General features: G+C 36.3%; 2 protein-coding genes across 3 annotated transcripts; one reads left to right on the top strand and one right to left on the bottom strand.

The window, feature by feature from the left end:
- Positions 1 to 1,945: 1,945 nt before the first annotated feature.
- LOC118032380 (zinc finger CCCH domain-containing protein 38) lies at positions 1,946 to 11,042 on the top strand. Of its 2 annotated transcripts, XM_035037086.2 has the most exons (4): positions 1,948 to 2,101; positions 7,150 to 7,563; positions 8,046 to 10,212; positions 10,440 to 11,042. In XM_035037086.2, the coding sequence occupies exons 2-4, from the start codon at positions 7,163 to 7,165 to the stop codon at positions 10,470 to 10,472; spliced, it is 2,601 nt and encodes an 866-aa protein (XP_034892977.1). In that variant the 5' UTR covers positions 1,948 to 2,101; positions 7,150 to 7,162; the 3' UTR covers positions 10,473 to 11,042. The 2 variants fall into 2 exon arrangements, 1 of the variants encoding a protein (XP_034892977.1); XR_012169887.1 differs by lacking the exons at positions 7,150 to 7,563; positions 8,046 to 10,212; positions 10,440 to 11,042 and adding an exon at positions 3,221 to 3,726 and having other exon boundaries at positions 1,946 to 2,101.
- A 976-nt stretch (positions 11,043 to 12,018) lies between these two features.
- Positions 12,019 to 15,775, bottom strand: LOC118032389 (U3 snoRNP-associated protein-like EMB2271). Its single transcript, XM_073409263.1, has 7 exons — positions 15,341 to 15,775; positions 14,457 to 14,803; positions 13,569 to 13,793; positions 13,017 to 13,245; positions 12,650 to 12,786; positions 12,340 to 12,405; positions 12,019 to 12,235 (listed from the first exon to the last, which is right to left on the bottom strand). Exons 1-7 carry the CDS (start codon positions 15,762 to 15,764, stop codon positions 12,158 to 12,160), a joined length of 1,506 nt encoding a protein of 501 aa, XP_073265364.1. The 5' UTR covers positions 15,765 to 15,775; the 3' UTR covers positions 12,019 to 12,157.
- Positions 15,776 to 17,712: the final 1,937 nt, after the last annotated feature.

Below are 17,712 nucleotides of genomic sequence, written 5' to 3'. Positions count from 1 at the left end.
ATTACGATCCAAAACTAATTCCAATGAGCCAGTCCCAACAAGCACCTAAGAACAAGAACAAGTTAGGAAGAAAACAGAAACCCTGAAGGAAATGCTACTAGAGAGGAGGAGGAGGAGGAGGAGGCGGAGGAGGAGCATAACCCATGAAAGGCCTTCCAATTCCAGCTCCACAAAGTGAACCACTGACACTAGAATCACATTCATGAAAAGCATCCTTCAACTTGTGAAACCCATTCTTGTAAATTCCAAAACCAAACAGCAACCCTATCAGGATCGCCACCAATACCACACACGTGCAGAACATGCACACCCTCTTCCCACAGCACATCTTAGCTGGCTGTCTTTCAAGAACTTGGCGTGTTTTGAATCTTGGAGTTGCGTTAAGGGAAACACTGTAAATAAAGTTGAACGTTACAAATATGAGAATTGTTAGCTTGAAAGTAAAGCAGATAAAAGAGGAGAGATTCTGATGGTTTTGATATTATTCTGATGTGGATAGTTTTTATTGGTTCATGGTCTCCACTTGAAGAATCACATCACCATTGGGGCCATGGATGAAATTATACTGTTTAGCTTGGCGTCCACATTACTGGGAACGTGGTAAGTTTCTTGAATGGTCCTCTAAGTTTTTGAAAATCGTCATTTTAGTCCGTTAACTAAATTTCTTTGTTATTTAGGTTATATATATATATATTAGATTTTTTCTACACAAATCCTATCAGTATCCCTTAAGTTTTATGTCAAAAAAACAGGTGATTTATCATCTTTTCAATCTAAAAACTTTCATTGTTTTTTTTTCCCTCTCCTTTTTACTATATTTCTCACCCCTTAAAGTTTCGTCTACAATTTTATTTTTTTAATATTCAACACTGAGTGAAAGATTCATTTCTTCTATAATAAAGAGAGCATCTAAAACGAAAAGGCAGTTATCTATTTTTCGGGTCAAACAAAAGGCAAATGGATGAGTTTATGGTTTCCATTCCGACGATGTTTTTAATGGATTCTGGCCCTTCTAAGTGTGTATGGTATTGTATTTTAAAAGTATTTTTAAAAAAAAATTAAAAAAAAAATTGCTTTAAATTAATATATTTTTTATATTTTTAAATTATTTTGATTTTCTATTCTCAAAAATAATTTTAAAAAAATATTATTGATATACTTTTCTAAACACTTTAAAAAGTAATCATAACCACAATTCCAAACACACCATGAATTCGTGCACCACCACCATGGCTATTCAGTCATTGCAGAATGGTGGTGGCTTTCCCATTTTCTAATTTCTTTGGCAGGATAATTCATACAATACTCTTCACTACGTGGAGACAGTGGAGACATTCTCCATTGTCCATGCTGGATCCAGCCTAAATTTTATTCTTTATTATTTTGATTGGACGGATCTGGTAAAAAAAATTATTTTATTTAATTATGTTTTACTTAAAAAACTAGTGTTTAATATTAATCAATGACACTACATAAATTATAAGGAGATTGCATAATAACGTAACATTTATAAAATTTGATCGCAATCTTAATTTTGTTCCTGATGATATTTTACCTGATTTTATTGCACGCTCAAAAAAATCATGAAAACTGTAATCCTTATTAGATGAATTTCGTATGTAATGGAATTTTAAATAGGTTAATAGAACAATTGAAAATATTTGATATAAAAATATTATTTATTTAATAATATAATAATAATAATAATAATTAAATCTGTAATATTTAAATTAAAAATCATTAATATTAATATATATCATTTTTAATTATTTTATAACCTTAATTTAAAAAGTATTTTTTATCAAACACATTAAATTATTTTTTATTCAAGAATAATTTTAATTAAATATATATAAATATTAAATAAATTTCAGTTAAAAATATTTTTTATAAATTTTTGATTTCAAATCACATAATCAAAGACACTTGTTAGTATAAAGTAGAGCTCACAAGTCACAAGTCTTTTTCCATGTCTCTTTCTTTCTGCTAATTTAAAGTCTTAACTAAAAACACTCTTTACTTCTTAACTGAGCTCTCGAATCTCTCCCATTTGTGCTCTCACTTTGGTTCTCTTGCATGGTTTTCTCTCCTTAATTTCCATGTAAGTACTCTCGTTTTCGATCTTTTATAAAGTTTCCCAAAATGCTTCTGTTTTTCTTGATTTTAGGGTTTTGTGTTTATTCTTTTTAATGGGTTTTGTTCAAGTTCTGATTTTGAGTTCGATAATTTAGAGAAGTTATTGAACACAATGATTAGGGTTCCTTTAGGTTTTGCTGCTTTAAATTGGGGTTTCTCAGTTTGTGTGGTGATACTTCTTTGGAGATTATTTTTAGTTCATGGGTTTTGATTATTTTTAGTCTTTCTTTGGAAAAGCTTGCAACTTTTTCGATTCTTGTAAACTTTAATTCGTTTTTGGATTATGGGTTCTTGATTTGACAGGGTTAAAAAGCAAAAGTGTATAATGAAAAGAAATGGTTTTAGCTGTTTTAGGGACTAATCTGGGGCTCACCATTTTTAGTATTGTGTTGAGGAAAATTTTGGGTTCTAAGTGTAGATTGGGCTTGATAGGAATTTGAGTTTTATACTAAAATGGTTTGTATTACTAATATATAATATTGGCTTTAGGTTCATGGAGTGTTGATGGGTTGTTTAGGACTCAGATGTTGAGATGCATCAGAAATAAATCTTGAAGACTGCCATAATCTAGTTTTTTGAATTATTTTGCTCCCGAGTTCTTAAATTAGGTTAGATAACTGGATACTCAAATAGTCAAATTTTAGGGATGCTGAGCGGAGGTTAAATTTTAATAATGATGTAGTAATACAATTCATTCATGAATTTATTAGTCACAGACTGAACTGTAATTTGATTCGTTTATCTATTTTCAACCTTGCTTTCTGTGCAAGTTTTTGCATAATTGTCTGTTGAATGATATACAGACTTGATGTTTGCGTAAAATATACATCTATTTAATATCTGCCGTGTGCTTAGTGTAACTATTATGACATCAATGCCATATCCCGGATAGTTAGGTTAGGTAATAAAATCACATTGATATATCCATTTGCTTGAGTCATTAGGTTCTATCTTTTTTCTAGGCTAACTGCTTACACACTAGTAGATCGCTACTAGGGTAATGTGCCCATATGTGCTCTAGTTCTTTGCCTCTCCATAGAAAACATTTACCCGATTGCTAATATCAGATATAATGTTTATGCAGTGACTCAAGAGGTCAATGCGTGGAGGGATTTCCAAATTGTTCAAAAGTAACTGATGTAATTATTTTTGTAATGGATTGCAATCCTTCCACAACTGGAACCTTGAATCATGGCAAAAATTAATGGATCTTGGTCAATTTGTTGGACTGGAGACCATTGAAAAGGGTTTGAGGTAGCATTGTGAAACCTCCATCATAGTTCAGGAGTTGTCAAAGAATCCATCCACAAAAGTAAATTTATTGATTTTTTGAGGTCTAATGTCCATCGATATCATTTTGCGTGGAAGCATTGGGGGAATTAAAGTTGGACTTCATGTTCAAGCTACTGTACTATATTGATTGTTATGAGTGATCATATCATTGATCATCAGCAAATTCTACCACCTTTTTTGTGGGAAATGTTACCAGGGCAACATTGATGCCATATTTTTGAATATTTTGGAAAGATGTAAAGAACTCGCAATTCGCAGGACATAACTTTTTATATACAGAAATATAACTGTTTGTTACTTTGTTTGTTGGTGATTTGTCATATGGCTGACAAAAAGGAAAAATGGCACATGGGAATATGTTCCTATTTTATAATAATCTGACATGATGTTCAGTCCTTGCGATGTTATCTAGTTGCAGCTTTATTGGATTATTTTGAAATAAAAGAAATCGATGAAACAGATTTCTGATGACTTGTGTTCTCATGGGCCCGAAGCACTATTGTAAAGCTGATTAAAATTGTGACTATAGGTGCTATAAAGATTTTGAGATTTAAGCCAGTCTTTGAAAAAATGACATAGATAGGGTAATGTTTTGATATTTGTGGCATTCGAAACACCGTTCCTATGAGATTATTGAATGGTTAAGGTGGGGTGAACTATGCTGGTAGTAATATTGATTAACTAACCCTTTGTACTAGAGAATATTTTGTGGAATCTTGTCAGAACATCCTTTGGGAAAATTATAGGCCAGCAAAGGATTTAGGAGTTAGAGAAGCTGGGCCTGAAAATGTATAAGAGTTGTATATAAAGGTTGGGACTCAAAAGCGAGTACGATTTCTATTCAAATTAGTTTATTGAATAGGATAGGAAAGGTCAAACTCCGAATTAAGGGAAGTGTATTTTCATAGCATTTCATTAAGAGATGAGAGAATAAAGGATGGTAGCCACTTGGAGAATCTTGGAGAACTTATCACATTGAAGGTTTTAAGAAATATCAATTCAATTCCTCGTGTAGGATTAAATCTCTATGTTGAAGGAAGTCATGAAGAAGATACAAAAAGCATGTAGATTTGCAAGAATCTCTATGGAAGTTTGGAAGTGCCAGGTTTGGTCAAGTAAAATTGGCTATAAGATTGATAATGGAAAAGATGCTTGGTTAATGAAAGGTGTTCTTTGGTTTTAAATCTAAGAGCAAGGATGATATCGCAGTTGCATGAACTATCAAGGTTCTCAATTAATGAGTTGCTACATGATAGCCTATGGGAAAAGAGTGATTGAGCAAGATAAAGTTACGACATCACGATTTCTGAAATTAACTAGTTTTATGCTAGGGAGCCTATGAAAAGGGGTTAATATAGAAAGGCAGTAGAATAGTCTATCTTACCAAGGAAAAGTGCTAGCACAAGCTATAATTCATGGTCTTCATCAATTTATAGATTGCGGAGTTCTGTAATATTAAGGGAAGTTTGACAGCGAGTGTGGCAGAAAGAGTTGTCATTTGACATATAAATGTGGTCAATCATACACGAAGGTGTAGTTTCTATCAGTGAGGACTGTTAGGTTGACATGGGCGAATTTCCTTGTACAAAATGGTTGTTCCAAGAATCTATATGGAGCCTTTGTCCTTTTTTTCTGTAATGAATGAAATATGAAAACACATTTGGCCCCCTTTTACTCCTGTTAAGAGTGGGATGATCTAAAGTTTAGTTGTTGTGGAAGAGTTTAAGAGAGTGTTACATCGGATGTATTGACAGTGGCTTAGGTCAGTTGTTTATGTTGCCTAGCTAAGGGGTCCATCCCGTGGTTGGTCCTTATCAGTTGAAGGATAAATTACATAAAATATCGATTAGGCTAGCTTTGCTTTGTGATGGTGAGTGTTGGACACTGAACAAGAAAAATTGAAAATGTAAAGAAAAAATTCATGAAAGCAATAGAGGACCAAGTAAGACGTGAACGTATTTGTGGGAGGGCAGACGGGTGAAATTATTGAGGGTTGTAGTCAATGTTATTTCCCATGTCACTTTCTAAACTGCATCGTGATAACTAGAAACCTCAAGTTGCCATATAGTGGCCTCTCTCTGTTTTTTTTTTTTTTTTTTTTAGATTTTCCTATATTACTGATAGAACGATAGTCCTTGCATACAGTTGAAGCTCACCTGTTTGTAGCCATCTTGGGTTTGCAATAAGCAAGAAATGACACAAATGTGCGTTCTCTTAGTAGTACAGAATAGGAAATTGCCTTATTGTGGTGAAAACTGGGTTTTGTTCCAAACATATCATGTAGATGATTTGGACCCAATCAAAATCTTGTGGGATGTAATTTGGACTGCATGTTCTCTCCTGGATAGGAGATGGCCTGGTTGCATTTAAGTACAGTCAATTTCACGTTTAACTATGCAAGGCTGAGCACCCATTTCAGGCTTGCATGCTAAGGCCCAAACAAACTCAACCCTCCCAAAAAAAGTAGTGCATCTGTTGCTCGATCCTGTACTTTTATTTTAGCAAGCTAGTTGCCTTGTTTTTGCAAATTGTTAAAGGATTCTCGTTGTGGTTTGTAGGAAATGGATGGATAGACTGTTCTAACTTTGTGGATGTACATGTAGTAGTGGAAATTGCATAGAATGTTGCTTGTAGTGGCATTAGTTAAAGGAACTTCTTTTGTTGCTTATTTGTTTGTGTAATGGGTGGGGTTTTTATTGTATGATTGTCAGCCACTCCTTCCATTGCGCTGTTTATAATTCTCTTTGCAATTTGTTTTGTGTTTGGGGTCGAAAGGAAATACACATGCTCTTTCATTGAAACTACTGGACATGTGATATGGGAGTAATGATTTTTGTACCTGCACCTACAATGAATATCTTTTCAACTTTCACTTTCTTTGTATTCATTTTCTTTTATTTTTTAGGGGCGCTTAGTTCAGGTCCAGTTAATCCCGAAAAAAAAATCCAGTAGTGTTTTCATTTGAGCTTGATATTCAATTAAACTAGCAAAATATCCAATAGAAATGTTAATCTCGATTGAGTTAGTGAATAAGGGAAGGGTATACTTTGATTGAATGTCTTAGGAATTAATTAGTGAATTGTGTTCGGGATCCACTATGTATTTAGGAAATTTGTATTGTGTAAATCTACTAATATGATTTCAGAAATCAGATATAAGATATGGAAGACTTTTCTTTCATTTTGTTTATACTTTTATGCTCTTTTAGTTTGCTGGATCAATCAAATATAAATTAAGGAGTTGTGTTCTATCCCTCTCCTTGTGTTACTAACAGACGAGCTTCCTTTCTGCTTTTGGTCAAGTTAATGCATCATTTGTTTCCTTTTACTAGCTGGAAGAGAAGTCAATTTTCTCTTTCTCCTCTAACTTCGTGTACTTAAAAAGAAGGGTAGGGCTGGGGGGTTTAAGCTGTGTTCTTTATTTGACTGTCTATTCTATTTACCTTTTGATTTCATGGAGCCATTGGTTTATTTTAGCTACATCTGATTTATATAAAAGATGAATGCTGTTTGAAATTGAGATTTTCTTTTGTCTGTTCATTTTCTAGGTTAATATAGCTTTGTTTTATTAGTTTATGTTAGCCACATCTAAAACTTGAAATATGAATCTCGCTTGTGATAGGATATTTTCATGCAACTTGAGGAAACGAGAAACCAAATAAATTAGGATTAATTCAATGTCATCATGATAGATGGATCTATGGCTTTTCCCTGTCGCCAGGTGCTCCTGTTGAATGAAAGAAGGTGGTACTGCTTCTGTCAAAATGAGTGGCAGTGGCCGAAAACATAGTTCAAAATGGGATTTGAAAGAAGAGTCCCGAATGTCATTTGAAGATGTGGAAGACAATGCTTGGCCTGGGAAAGCAGGAATACCTTTTTGCGACAAAGAATCACGATGTGACTGGCTCCCACCTGAAGCTGCTGGCAGCACTCGCTCCAAGTGGTCGGCTATGGAACCTTTGCCTGGAAGAAGAGGCTCCTGCAGGGATGATAATATTGATGAAGACCATAGTAGAACTTTGAAAGCCACCTATGAAGATGAGAGTTATGGAAGTAGAATGTCTCCTGGTCTTGATGAATGGAGACAGCAAAGTTTTCAAAACTCTCCCAAGAATGAATATAAAAGATTAAGAAGGTTTGGTTATTTGCTCAGCATGCTTACTGATACAGCTATTAACATTCTTGTCAATGTCCTGTTTTCTAGTCAACTATTGCTAAATCTATCTGGCACCTACACACATGTGATGGAATAGTAATGGTAGTCTTCAAATATCTTCTATATCGCTAAAGAGTCAAGAATCACACACTTTTGGTTCTGTAGAGATTTTCATTGGACATGCAATGCTATCCTAACCACTAGAAATTTTAGATTTATTCAAGTTTCAGCAACTCTGCTTGTTAGTTTATGGTTTTGGGTGTTTCTGTTTCATGCTTTTAATGAACCAGGTAGTGCTCTTCACACCATGTAATAACTACATTGCCTGCTATAAACTGATTTACCTCAATTTGACTCTGCATGCAACATTTCTAAAGGTCGTCTTGTTTTTTCTTTAGAAGTTGATTCAGTTGATTGGCATTGGTTGACTTGTCCTGTCTCTGGTTTGTCTGCGAAAGCAGGAGCCGAAGCCGAAGTTGGAGCCAGAGCCGGAGCAGGAGCCCTGTCCATGGCTTCAGGCGAGAATCAGGAGCATATGACAGAACTAGAAGTAGATCTGGTGTATCAGCTCAATTATGTAAGGATTTTGTTGCTGGGAGATGCAGGAGAGGCAATCATTGCCAGTTTCTTCACCAAGATACTGAGACTTGTGAGAATGACTGGGAAAGACCCAGGAGAACTGCAGCTTCTAAATATCCTATCTCGCACGATACTAAGCAGTACCCAATGGGGAGTGGAAGATCTGCCAATTGCTGCACTAATTTTCTAAAGGGAAACTGTAGAAGGGGTGAATCCTGCAGGTATGCTCATCATGGTGCTTCTGATCCATCCAGTAGGGGGTCTGCAAATGAGGTGATTAGAGAAAGAGATAATGACCGAAGGCATAGATATGCATCTCCAGAGAGACGTGCTGAGCGTGAAACCCGCAGAGCAGCTGATATTCCGTGCAAATTTTTTGCTGCTGGCAATTGCCAGAATGGAAAATATTGCAGGTTTTCTCATCATGATCAGACACTTGCAAGTCCTGACAAAAGATCACGAGATGTTAGGTGGCCACCAAGCCAAAACTCAGATGAATTTGAAAAATCATGGAATGGTCCAAAATGGAGTGACAGTCATAACTCAGACTCTGCAAGGTTGAGAGAGGATAAAAATGAAAAATTGGATGCACCTAATCTGAGTCTCTCTGCACGGCATATGGAGGATGGATGGGGCCATGATCCTGTCGAGGACAAGACACACAGTAATCCTCCAACTAATGAAGTGGTTGAGATCGACAAAAAGGAAGCCTTCCAATGGAAGACTGAAAATTCTGGTGATAACACTAATGTTTCTGAGAATTGGCTTGGTGATATGGAAATGTCTCCGGATTGGAACTACAGACTGCAACCTTCCAACCATATCAACAAAGGATCCAGTCGTGAACTTCAAGAGGGTTCAGGTCAGGTGCATGATACCGCTGCAGTCATGCCACCAATTTCAAATGAAACATCTTCCATTCAACAGGGCTTTAATTTACAGGAGGTTGGGATTAGTGCTTTGCCACATGATGATGATGGTGTGACTGCAAAAACTGCTAGTTCCTACACAAACATTTCTGCCAATGCCCTTGCATCACAAAGCTTCAACAAAAATGGCCAGAGTTCAAATACTTTACCTATTCTGAATTTGAATACTGTTGGAAAAATTCAAGAAGCTTTCTTGACCAATGCTTCAAGAGGAGGGACAACAACAAATCCTCAAAAGCAAACACTGTTTCAGGAGAGGACAGTGATCAACATTCCAGATACTGGGAATCCAAATGCTCCACATGCGAATTTGGGGATTCCAACAGCACAAAACATGGCCAGTAATGGACATTTGACTCAGCTTACCAACCTTTCCGCCTCTCTGGTTCAGTTACTTGTGAATGGACAGCAGCTTCCACAACTTCATGAATCTCATAATTCGCATGATGGTACCTTTGCCAACTCAGAGGGCACTGTCACTGTGAAACCAGATTCTGCAGTGACCATTCAGCCAAATCAAGCTGTTGAACCCCGGAAGCAGTATGATCCTATTTGTGACAGTGTTGAGCCTGGGAAGCTTAATGTCAATACTAACTCTCCAGACAAGAAACTAGAATTGTTATCCAAAAGCTTGTCCCCTTCATCTCTTGCTGCTGCACCCAATGGTGGTGACTTTAACAAGTTCTTCTTGGAGCAAGAGTCTAATGAAAAGAGTTCCCAGTTAAATCAGCCAGCACCAGCTGCGAGTTCTGAAGCTACCAAGGAAAACAATGGGGTGGGGTCTGGTGAAGGCAATAGAGTGCAAGAGCAGGATAAGACCGCACAAGAAAATGGTCCCTTAGAGAACAGTGATGGTGATGGCAAAGCTGATGAGAGCAAGAAAAACAAGGATGCCAAGGGATATCGTGCATTTAAGTTTGCACTGGTGGAGTTTGTTAAGGATCTTCTGAAACCTGCATGGAAGGAAGGTCAAATCAGCAAAGACGCTTACAAGAACATAGTTAAGAAAGTGGTTGACAAAGTTACTGGTACCATGCACAGTGCTGGTATTCCAACAACGCAGGAAAAAATTGAACAATATCTGTCAGTTTCAAAGCCAAAGCTGACAAAACTTGTACAGGTGAGCGTTGATGTGCTTGCTCCTGTTGTATTTGATTTTGAAAGGTATATGAATTTGATTACTAACGCAGCCTTTTCCTTGCCTGTATTCTCCCAGTGCTTCTCATTCTCATCCCTTTATGGGGTACAAATTTATGTGGGGGCACTGATGTTTCATTTTATGATTTCTTTTACACATTTTTTTGTGATTTTGTTATTGTAATTATTTATTTATCAATCTTGTTGCAGGCATATGTGGAGAAATTTCAGAAGGACAAATGAAAGAACTCCCGTGTTTACTATTCATCTATTTTCCTGTGTCATATAGAAAGCTAGTTAAATTTTATGTTTCATATGATTTTATTATGGTAACGAAGCTTCTAGAATGAGCTCTTCTTTTCAACCTGTTTTGTTTTAGCTGTTGAAATCAAGGTTGGCTAAAACTTTAACTCTTACATGTAGAATGTCTTTTTGCTTGGAAGTTTAGAATGCCTCCTAATCATGAAGGTTAACCAGGTAGATTAACTTTCAGATTCTATAATGCCACCTAATAGGGGCATGTTATTGTTAATGTGCTGTGAAGTTAGTTGACTAGTGTTAGCTTAAAGTTAACTAGAGTTGAATGTGTGTTAAGTGTATTATTTTGTTTAAGTGGTTGGGTACATGGGGCTGAAATTATTGAAGAGAATGACAGCAGGTACAGCTGAAAGTTAATCTGAAAATAGGCAGAAACAGGTGCTGTAACAGATAAGGAGAAACAGCAGCAGAGAGTGTGGTTTCCACCATTGTAATCCCTTTCTTGTGTGAGTTTTGTACCAGAAAATTACAGCAATGATATGCTATGTTTAAGTGTGTTTTGAGAGTATTTTGTGAGAGTTAATAGCTGGAGGAACCACCCAAACTACAGCCCAACAGGGCATTTTATGCTGATATATGAACATCGGTAGCACCAGTGGACAATTACCTGACAGGATTTGCATGAGCTTGTTTGTTCTTAGCAAATTTTCCTCACGCTCATCATCCGCACTGCAGTGTCTTGATACTTCACCTTGTCCAGTTTGAGTACTCTCACAGCGTTGTCATCAAGGTTTTTTTTTTTTTTTTTTTTGGTATAATGTCATCAAGTTCTTGCTGCTATTTATTTGTTTGCCATCCCCCTTCCACCCGTATTCCTTTATCTTTGTTTCGGCTAGAGTTTCATGCCTATAAAAACTAGTTTTGGAAGAGCATGCCCCACAAACTTAAACACCGATTTCCCCATTTTCTGTTAATATTAATGATTTACTTTTATGATTTGTTCTTATATTTTTTATGAGAAAGGATTACAAGTTTGATTAAGAGTTTCTGCGGTGAATGAGATGGCCTTTACTCTGCTGAAAGATACGAGGTGAGAGCTAGGACTAATAACGGGCATGAAGCAAAGCAATAATACGTTGGAAGAGACCAGCAGGGGATGCATTTAAAATAAATACAGACGCAGCTGTTGCTGGTTGGGGAGTCCTTATCAGAAATACTAGAGGGGAGATGATGCTGACAGCCATGAATGTTCTGGAAATGGTCGATGCACCTGTTATTGCCGCACGGTATGGCATTTACCTCTAGCTAAAGAGATGGGGTACGTGAAGGTTTCTCTAGAGATGGACAGTTTGTTGATCGTAAGGACAGTTAATAAGGATGAACTGCCTGCGAGTTATTTGGGTTATATTGCAGCAGACATTAGAGCTCTGTCTTCAAACAGAAATTATAAATAACAATTGTTTGAGAAATCATGACTCGTATTTCCTTCCAAACGAAAGTATCAACCAAGAAAATTGAGGGCAGAATTCACTTAACAATGTGCAGCAAGATATCGAATAAACTGGTATAAACCATTAGATTTGAACAAAATTGAGTTACAAGGACCGAGGAATATTCATTTAATTTCTCAAGTAATCATTACTGTAAAGGATCAAATCCTTCTTTCTACCCTACAAAAGCTTCAACTGCTGGATTGCAACTCCGTTTCGAGCAGCTGAATTGTGTCCCCATCTTCCTAGGCGAGGTTCCTGTAGCAAAAATAACTTAAGCATTACAAAATTGTATAATAAAACATCTTAAACATGTTAAAATTATTTATTTAAAAAAACAAGAGATCGATCTATACAGTTACCTGTCCAACCCCAGCGAGAAGGAACTTTCCAGATTTTGCAAAGGCCAGAGAATTTACAAACCCAATCTGCATTATACAATAGGCTGGTAAGTGATGAATTGCACAGTAGCTGAATTTAACATCAGAAGGAACATGTGTAACAGGAGAGAGGAAAACAGAGAATGGAAAACGGGAAAGTGATGCTGGTGGGTGAAAGAAGGTAGGAAGGTGAGCAAAAAGAATTCCAATATTTCCATATGATAGTATTTCTATACCATTACTGACAACCAAATATCAGTTATTGAAAAGGTTATTCAACTGGCGTACTTACCAATGGAAGATTGTACAAGGGCCGGATGCCTTTGCCAGCACCTTCTACAGCCCATAAGCGGACAGAACCATTCCCAGCCCCTGATGCAGCAAGATCGCTGCCTCTACACACACCGACTGAACTTACCCAGGAAGATGCTGCATAACAACAATAGTTTCCGGGTCATTAGAGGAAAAATCAATCTGAAAATCTTAAGCATGCAGACAAACAAATTAAGACTTAATGACCACAGGTCAGGTGTTTTTCTGCAAAACACAATGCAACCAAAGAAATCAGGTAGTGACACCAAATAATATTTCAAATCAGCAACTAGATTCTAGTTTCTTCAAAGATGCAGCGAAAGGACAGCAAGAAACTTTGTATTTACCAATATGACCATTGTAATTTCTTCCATTATCCTTCAGTTCACCATTATTGACATCAGTCGACGAAGTATGAGCATTTTTAACAATGTACACAGGCTTCTTCTTTTGTACGCCCCAAAGCTCAATATTTCCATCATCTGATCCAGACACAAATTCGCTGTTGTCAATAAAACAGCAACACTCCAAAGATGACGTAGAAGAACGAAATATCAGCCTTGACTCATCATGGACCTGCTCATAGAATATGAAAAAGGATGTTAAGTAATTACAACTGAAAATTTACATGGAACTAGAGCATGTACAAATCTTCTTTAGAAAAATCAAGATGAGAATTTGATGCGATGGAGAAAAAGGCATTAAATATGATTCCTTTGCACTTTGATTGTTCTTTATACAGGTCATCATTCATGTGCCAATATTCATGAATAGAAATGTCATAGCTTCAAAAGAAGCGTCCTGGCAATTTAATTTTCAGATATAAACTTAAGTTTGTGAGACCAGTAATGCCTCCTTTCATATGGGCCAAGTGAATATCGAAACATTATTTTATATACCTTAAACAATTGCATGCTCCGATCACGTCCAACAGCAAGCACTCGTTCTTGCCACAAACAATCAATTGTTAACACTTCACTTTGGTGACCAAACAATGTGCTCATGTAAGCTCTATCTTCTACATTCCATATCTTGATTGATCGATCATATGAACCAGAAAAAAGTTCTGAACTCCCTTTCCTAAACGTCAAACATGAGACAGGACCTTTATGACCTGGGAAAGCCTGTAAAATAGATAATAGAAGAGAATAACAAGTTAACAGGACACAAAATTTGATTGGAAATGACACAATATGCTACTAAAATGAATAATTAAAATCTTGCTAATATAACACTACGAGAGCATCTACTAAGAATGATATTTAATAGGGAAAAAAATCTTACAGCAATTTGAGATATGAGATTACTTGCATCTTTTGCAGGATAGATAACTTATCTTGAGAGTTCCAGATAAGGTGTAGGCAGATTTAGACAAGACTTTAGAAACTATTGGTACAGGACTAAGATTAGAACCATTCACATTGTAAGAACTTAATGAAAACAGCAGTATTCTGGGTTAATCTGATGATTTTTTATTTTGCATAGAAATGCTCTAAGAATCAATATTTAGCCGGAATTAGTTGTAATAGATATTAGCTCCTTATTTTGAAAAGGAGCTGTGTTAGCTTGAACATTCAGCTATCTCCCACATGTCAGCAACAAGAGCTAAAACTGTGATTTGCTATGTAGTTTTTTTCTTCATCTGGTGCTTTCATTTTGGGAACAAGGGTAGAATTTCTGCTTCTTCTGTTGTTTCCATACCAGATTTGCAAGTTGAATTCTTTAAGATAAAACATAAAAGTTCATAAAGGGAGCTTAAGAAATGTAGAGCATTAACCAACATCTACCTGAATATGTTCTCGTGTACGAGTGTCCCACAGATGAACATGCCGATCCAAGCCTCCACTGGCCAAATACCGACCATCAGTACTAACAGCCAATGCCAAAACATTCCTGCTATGCTTAGTTGCTCGACCTTCTGGATTCTTGGCCCCATGGGATCTTAGTATTTCATCGTTAGGCCATTGGTATTTTTCAGCTTTTCCACTGTCTACATCCCAATGCAAAATTGTGCCATCTTTGGAAGCAGAAAAGCCCTTCGAGTCATCATCAGAAAGGCATACAGCAGTAACAGATTGCCGATGTTTCACAAGGACTTCAAATCCATCGACACTCTCTGGCTTTTGAACCCTAGGTACTCATGAATGTAAGCATTCTAAACAAAATACATTTACATGCCATCGTAATATATAAAACATTTAAAGATGCCCTTAAAGTTCCCTACTTTATGACATTAGCAGAAAAGATGTGTTCTTCAGCTTTCAGAAACACTGAAGCAAACATTAAGTTTGATTAGCCCGCATCATGCAAGTAGCACTCTAGAAACAGCTCAATTCAGCTTTAGAAAGTGAGTAAAACAATCAATCAATTACTGATGGAAAAAGGTTTAAAATTAGAGACGATTTGTTTGAGGTTCAAGAATTCGCAAATTAAAAAAAAAATCATTACAATGCTAGTGGCATGTCTTTTCAAGAACAAACAAAATGTACGACAGGAAAACTGGCCTGAGGATACCATTTGACCACAAAATCAAAACAAACAATAAAGAATGTAACATTGCACAGAAACATTGAATAAAAACCCGATAAGTTACTAATCCTTACAATTCATAAATTGTTAAGCAAAAATGGATTTAAAAAGGAAAGAGGACTTTTCTCTTATTTTTACCTAGAAGCAATGGCTCTTCTCAAGCGACCACTTTCTTCAAGCTGTTGCTGCATCAATTTCTTAGCCACAGAAGAATCCCTCTCACCGTCCTTCTCAAACTCTCTATCCCCCTCTTCATCCTCCTCACCCTCAAGCTCCTTCTCTCTCGCTCTAAGATTCTCTACCACTGCTTTCGCGATCCGCTGCCTCTTCTCTCCCGCCGTCTCCTCCGGTACTAATTCCTCATCCTCTTCATCCTCCCCTGAATCTCCTCCACCATTTAGCATTCCTCCGTCCAACTCCTCCTCCTCGGATTCGATGTCTTCATCCTCACCCTTCTTACGTCTTTTGTTGTTGCTGAAAAAGGGATCTCTATTCATAGAAAACTTGCTGCCGCCCCTCTTGTTTCTTCCCGGGGGGCCTCCTCTCTTCCTTGGATTCTTGTTCATGGTTATCGTTAATATTATATATTTTTCTGCGAAAAAAACAGAAACCCAGAAAAGATTTTTTGCTTTTTAGCAGAGAAAGAGGGAAATAAAGGGGGCTGGATGGGGAGAGCTTTGAAAGGGAAAGGAGCTCTGCGAGTAGGGTTTAACGTTAGGGGTTTTTGGTGAGAACTGAAGTGCAACAGCCATTTGGGTTCTGTCTGGACATAAAACAGACAATTCTTGTTGGGCCTCCTGCTATGGCCTTGTCTCGTGAATAAATGGGCTTGGGCTGCGGCACATGTTGAAGAAATTTTGTGAGTTGATATGCACCATGGTATTATGTGATTTCGCCTGAGAACTAATATCTAGTTGCTGAGAAAAAAAAAAAACTAAACAGAGAAAGATTTGTTGGATATAAACCAAGTACATATCAATCTTCAGTTCTTGTGTTCTTTGATCTCCTAGTATGTAGCATAGTACTTGTAGTTGTTTGCCTAGTTAACATAGGACTGGTTTGAACCAATTTCTAGTTAGTTTCGGTAATTTTTATATAATTATTTATTTTAAATAAAAATCAAACAGAACTGAGCTGAAAATGCTGTCAGCTTCAACAGGTCCAAGTAACTCATTTGCAATTTTACCCTCCCGACAAAATCCACTTTTATCCTCTCTTAGTTTGTGTCCCCTCCCATATTGATGGGAAACTATATCCCTTGTCTTCTGGAGAAAACAAAACTCGCCGGAGACCACGTCGGAAACTAGCTTGGGGGGAGGATATGTCTGTTGCTGTCACCATGCCCACGCCATCTAATCGGTGTTACAAAAACCAGGACTTAAATTTAATAGTAAGAACTTGGAACTAAATTTATTTTTTTTTGTTATGATTTCAAGTTCGAGCCTCTTGAGTGCTCATATAATGTCCACTAGAAGTTTACATGATCATTATTTTTAGGTTCGTGAGATTAATCGAAATGCACATAAACTGACCCAAATACCCACATTATTATTAATAATAATAATAATAAAGATGTGGACTTCACCAGATAATTGATTATGAAAATAGCAAAGGCCATGATCCAAAAGGAAACGAAGATGTTGTTGCTGTTGGGGCATAGGCCCAAACCATAGCAAAGGCAAAAATATTTGTTAGCAAGTAATAATATGTATGTGCCGTTTAGGCCATCTTCTAAAATTATGCACCTTTGAAAGACTATGATAATGTTACCGTTACTATGCCTGAATTCTTGCCATTATAGCCATGCATATAGGTGGCTTTTGTTAACGTTTGCCAACATTTTTAGAGAAGGATGCTGGACCCTTTTGCAGACAGACATGTATATAGATTTAATGAAGAGATGAATAATTTATAACGAAGATTTTTCATGAAAACACACTTGGAGACATGTAGATTTTAATGGAGATTTTTGTTGGAGATATCAAGAAAAATCATTATTTTTTACTAAAAAATTCAAAAGATAAGATATAATTTTTGAAAATAATACAGAGATTGTTTGATCTAGTACAACTCATTAAGTATCCAGACTTGTTTTCTTTCCTACTTTGGTTTAATATTTTTTTCTTGAATTGATAAAAGATAATATCTAATTATCAATCTTTTTATCTTTTTTGAGGACATAAAATTTTTTATTGTCATGTCCACCATCATAACTGATAATTCATGCAGTGCACATGTTAACATGTGAGTAATCTCCGTGCCATTCTACCAATATATGCAAGGTCATCTAGTAGTCAAATATTGTCTTCCGTAATAGAGCTTGAATCGTTTCAACATACTCTTTGTAATAAGATGCTGTGTGTGGCTAACGACCATTTGATTAGGCACCGGTGATTTTTTTTTTCTCTCCTCTCTAATTTTCACTATGTCCATTCAAAAATTAAAAACAACCCTTTAATTTGTTACTTATTTAGATTTGATTTCAATTTTATTATTTATTTTATATGTTATAAA

Source organism: Populus alba, chromosome 5 (genome assembly GCF_005239225.2).
Source record: "Populus alba chromosome 5, ASM523922v2, whole genome shotgun sequence".
NCBI classification, from domain to species: domain Eukaryota; kingdom Viridiplantae; phylum Streptophyta; class Magnoliopsida; order Malpighiales; family Salicaceae; genus Populus; species Populus alba.
The sequence above is the reverse complement of the archived record's forward strand: the minus strand, read 5'-3'. Positions and strand labels throughout refer to the sequence as shown.

Coding starts and splice junctions, on each gene's coding strand:
- LOC118032380 (XM_035037086.2), top strand. CDS start 7,163: ATGAAAGAAGGTGGTACTGCTTCTGTCAAAATGAGTGGCAGTGGCCGA. Junction 7,564..8,045: donor GAATATAAAAGATTAAGAAG/GTTTGGTTATTT, acceptor CTGCGAAAGCAG/GAGCCGAAGCCGAAGTTGGA. Junction 10,213..10,439: donor AGCTGACAAAACTTGTACAG/GTGAGCGTTGAT, acceptor ATCTTGTTGCAG/GCATATGTGGAGAAATTTCA.
- LOC118032389 (XM_073409263.1), bottom strand. CDS start 15,764: ATGAACAAGAATCCAAGGAAGAGAGGAGGCCCCCCGGGAAGAAACAAG. Junction 12,787..13,016: donor AAATTACAATGGTCATATTG/GTAAATACAAAG, acceptor GTTGTTATGCAG/CATCTTCCTGGGTAAGTTCA. Junction 12,406..12,649: donor CCTTGTACAATCTTCCATTG/GTAAGTACGCCA, acceptor TGTATAATGCAG/ATTGGGTTTGTAAATTCTCT.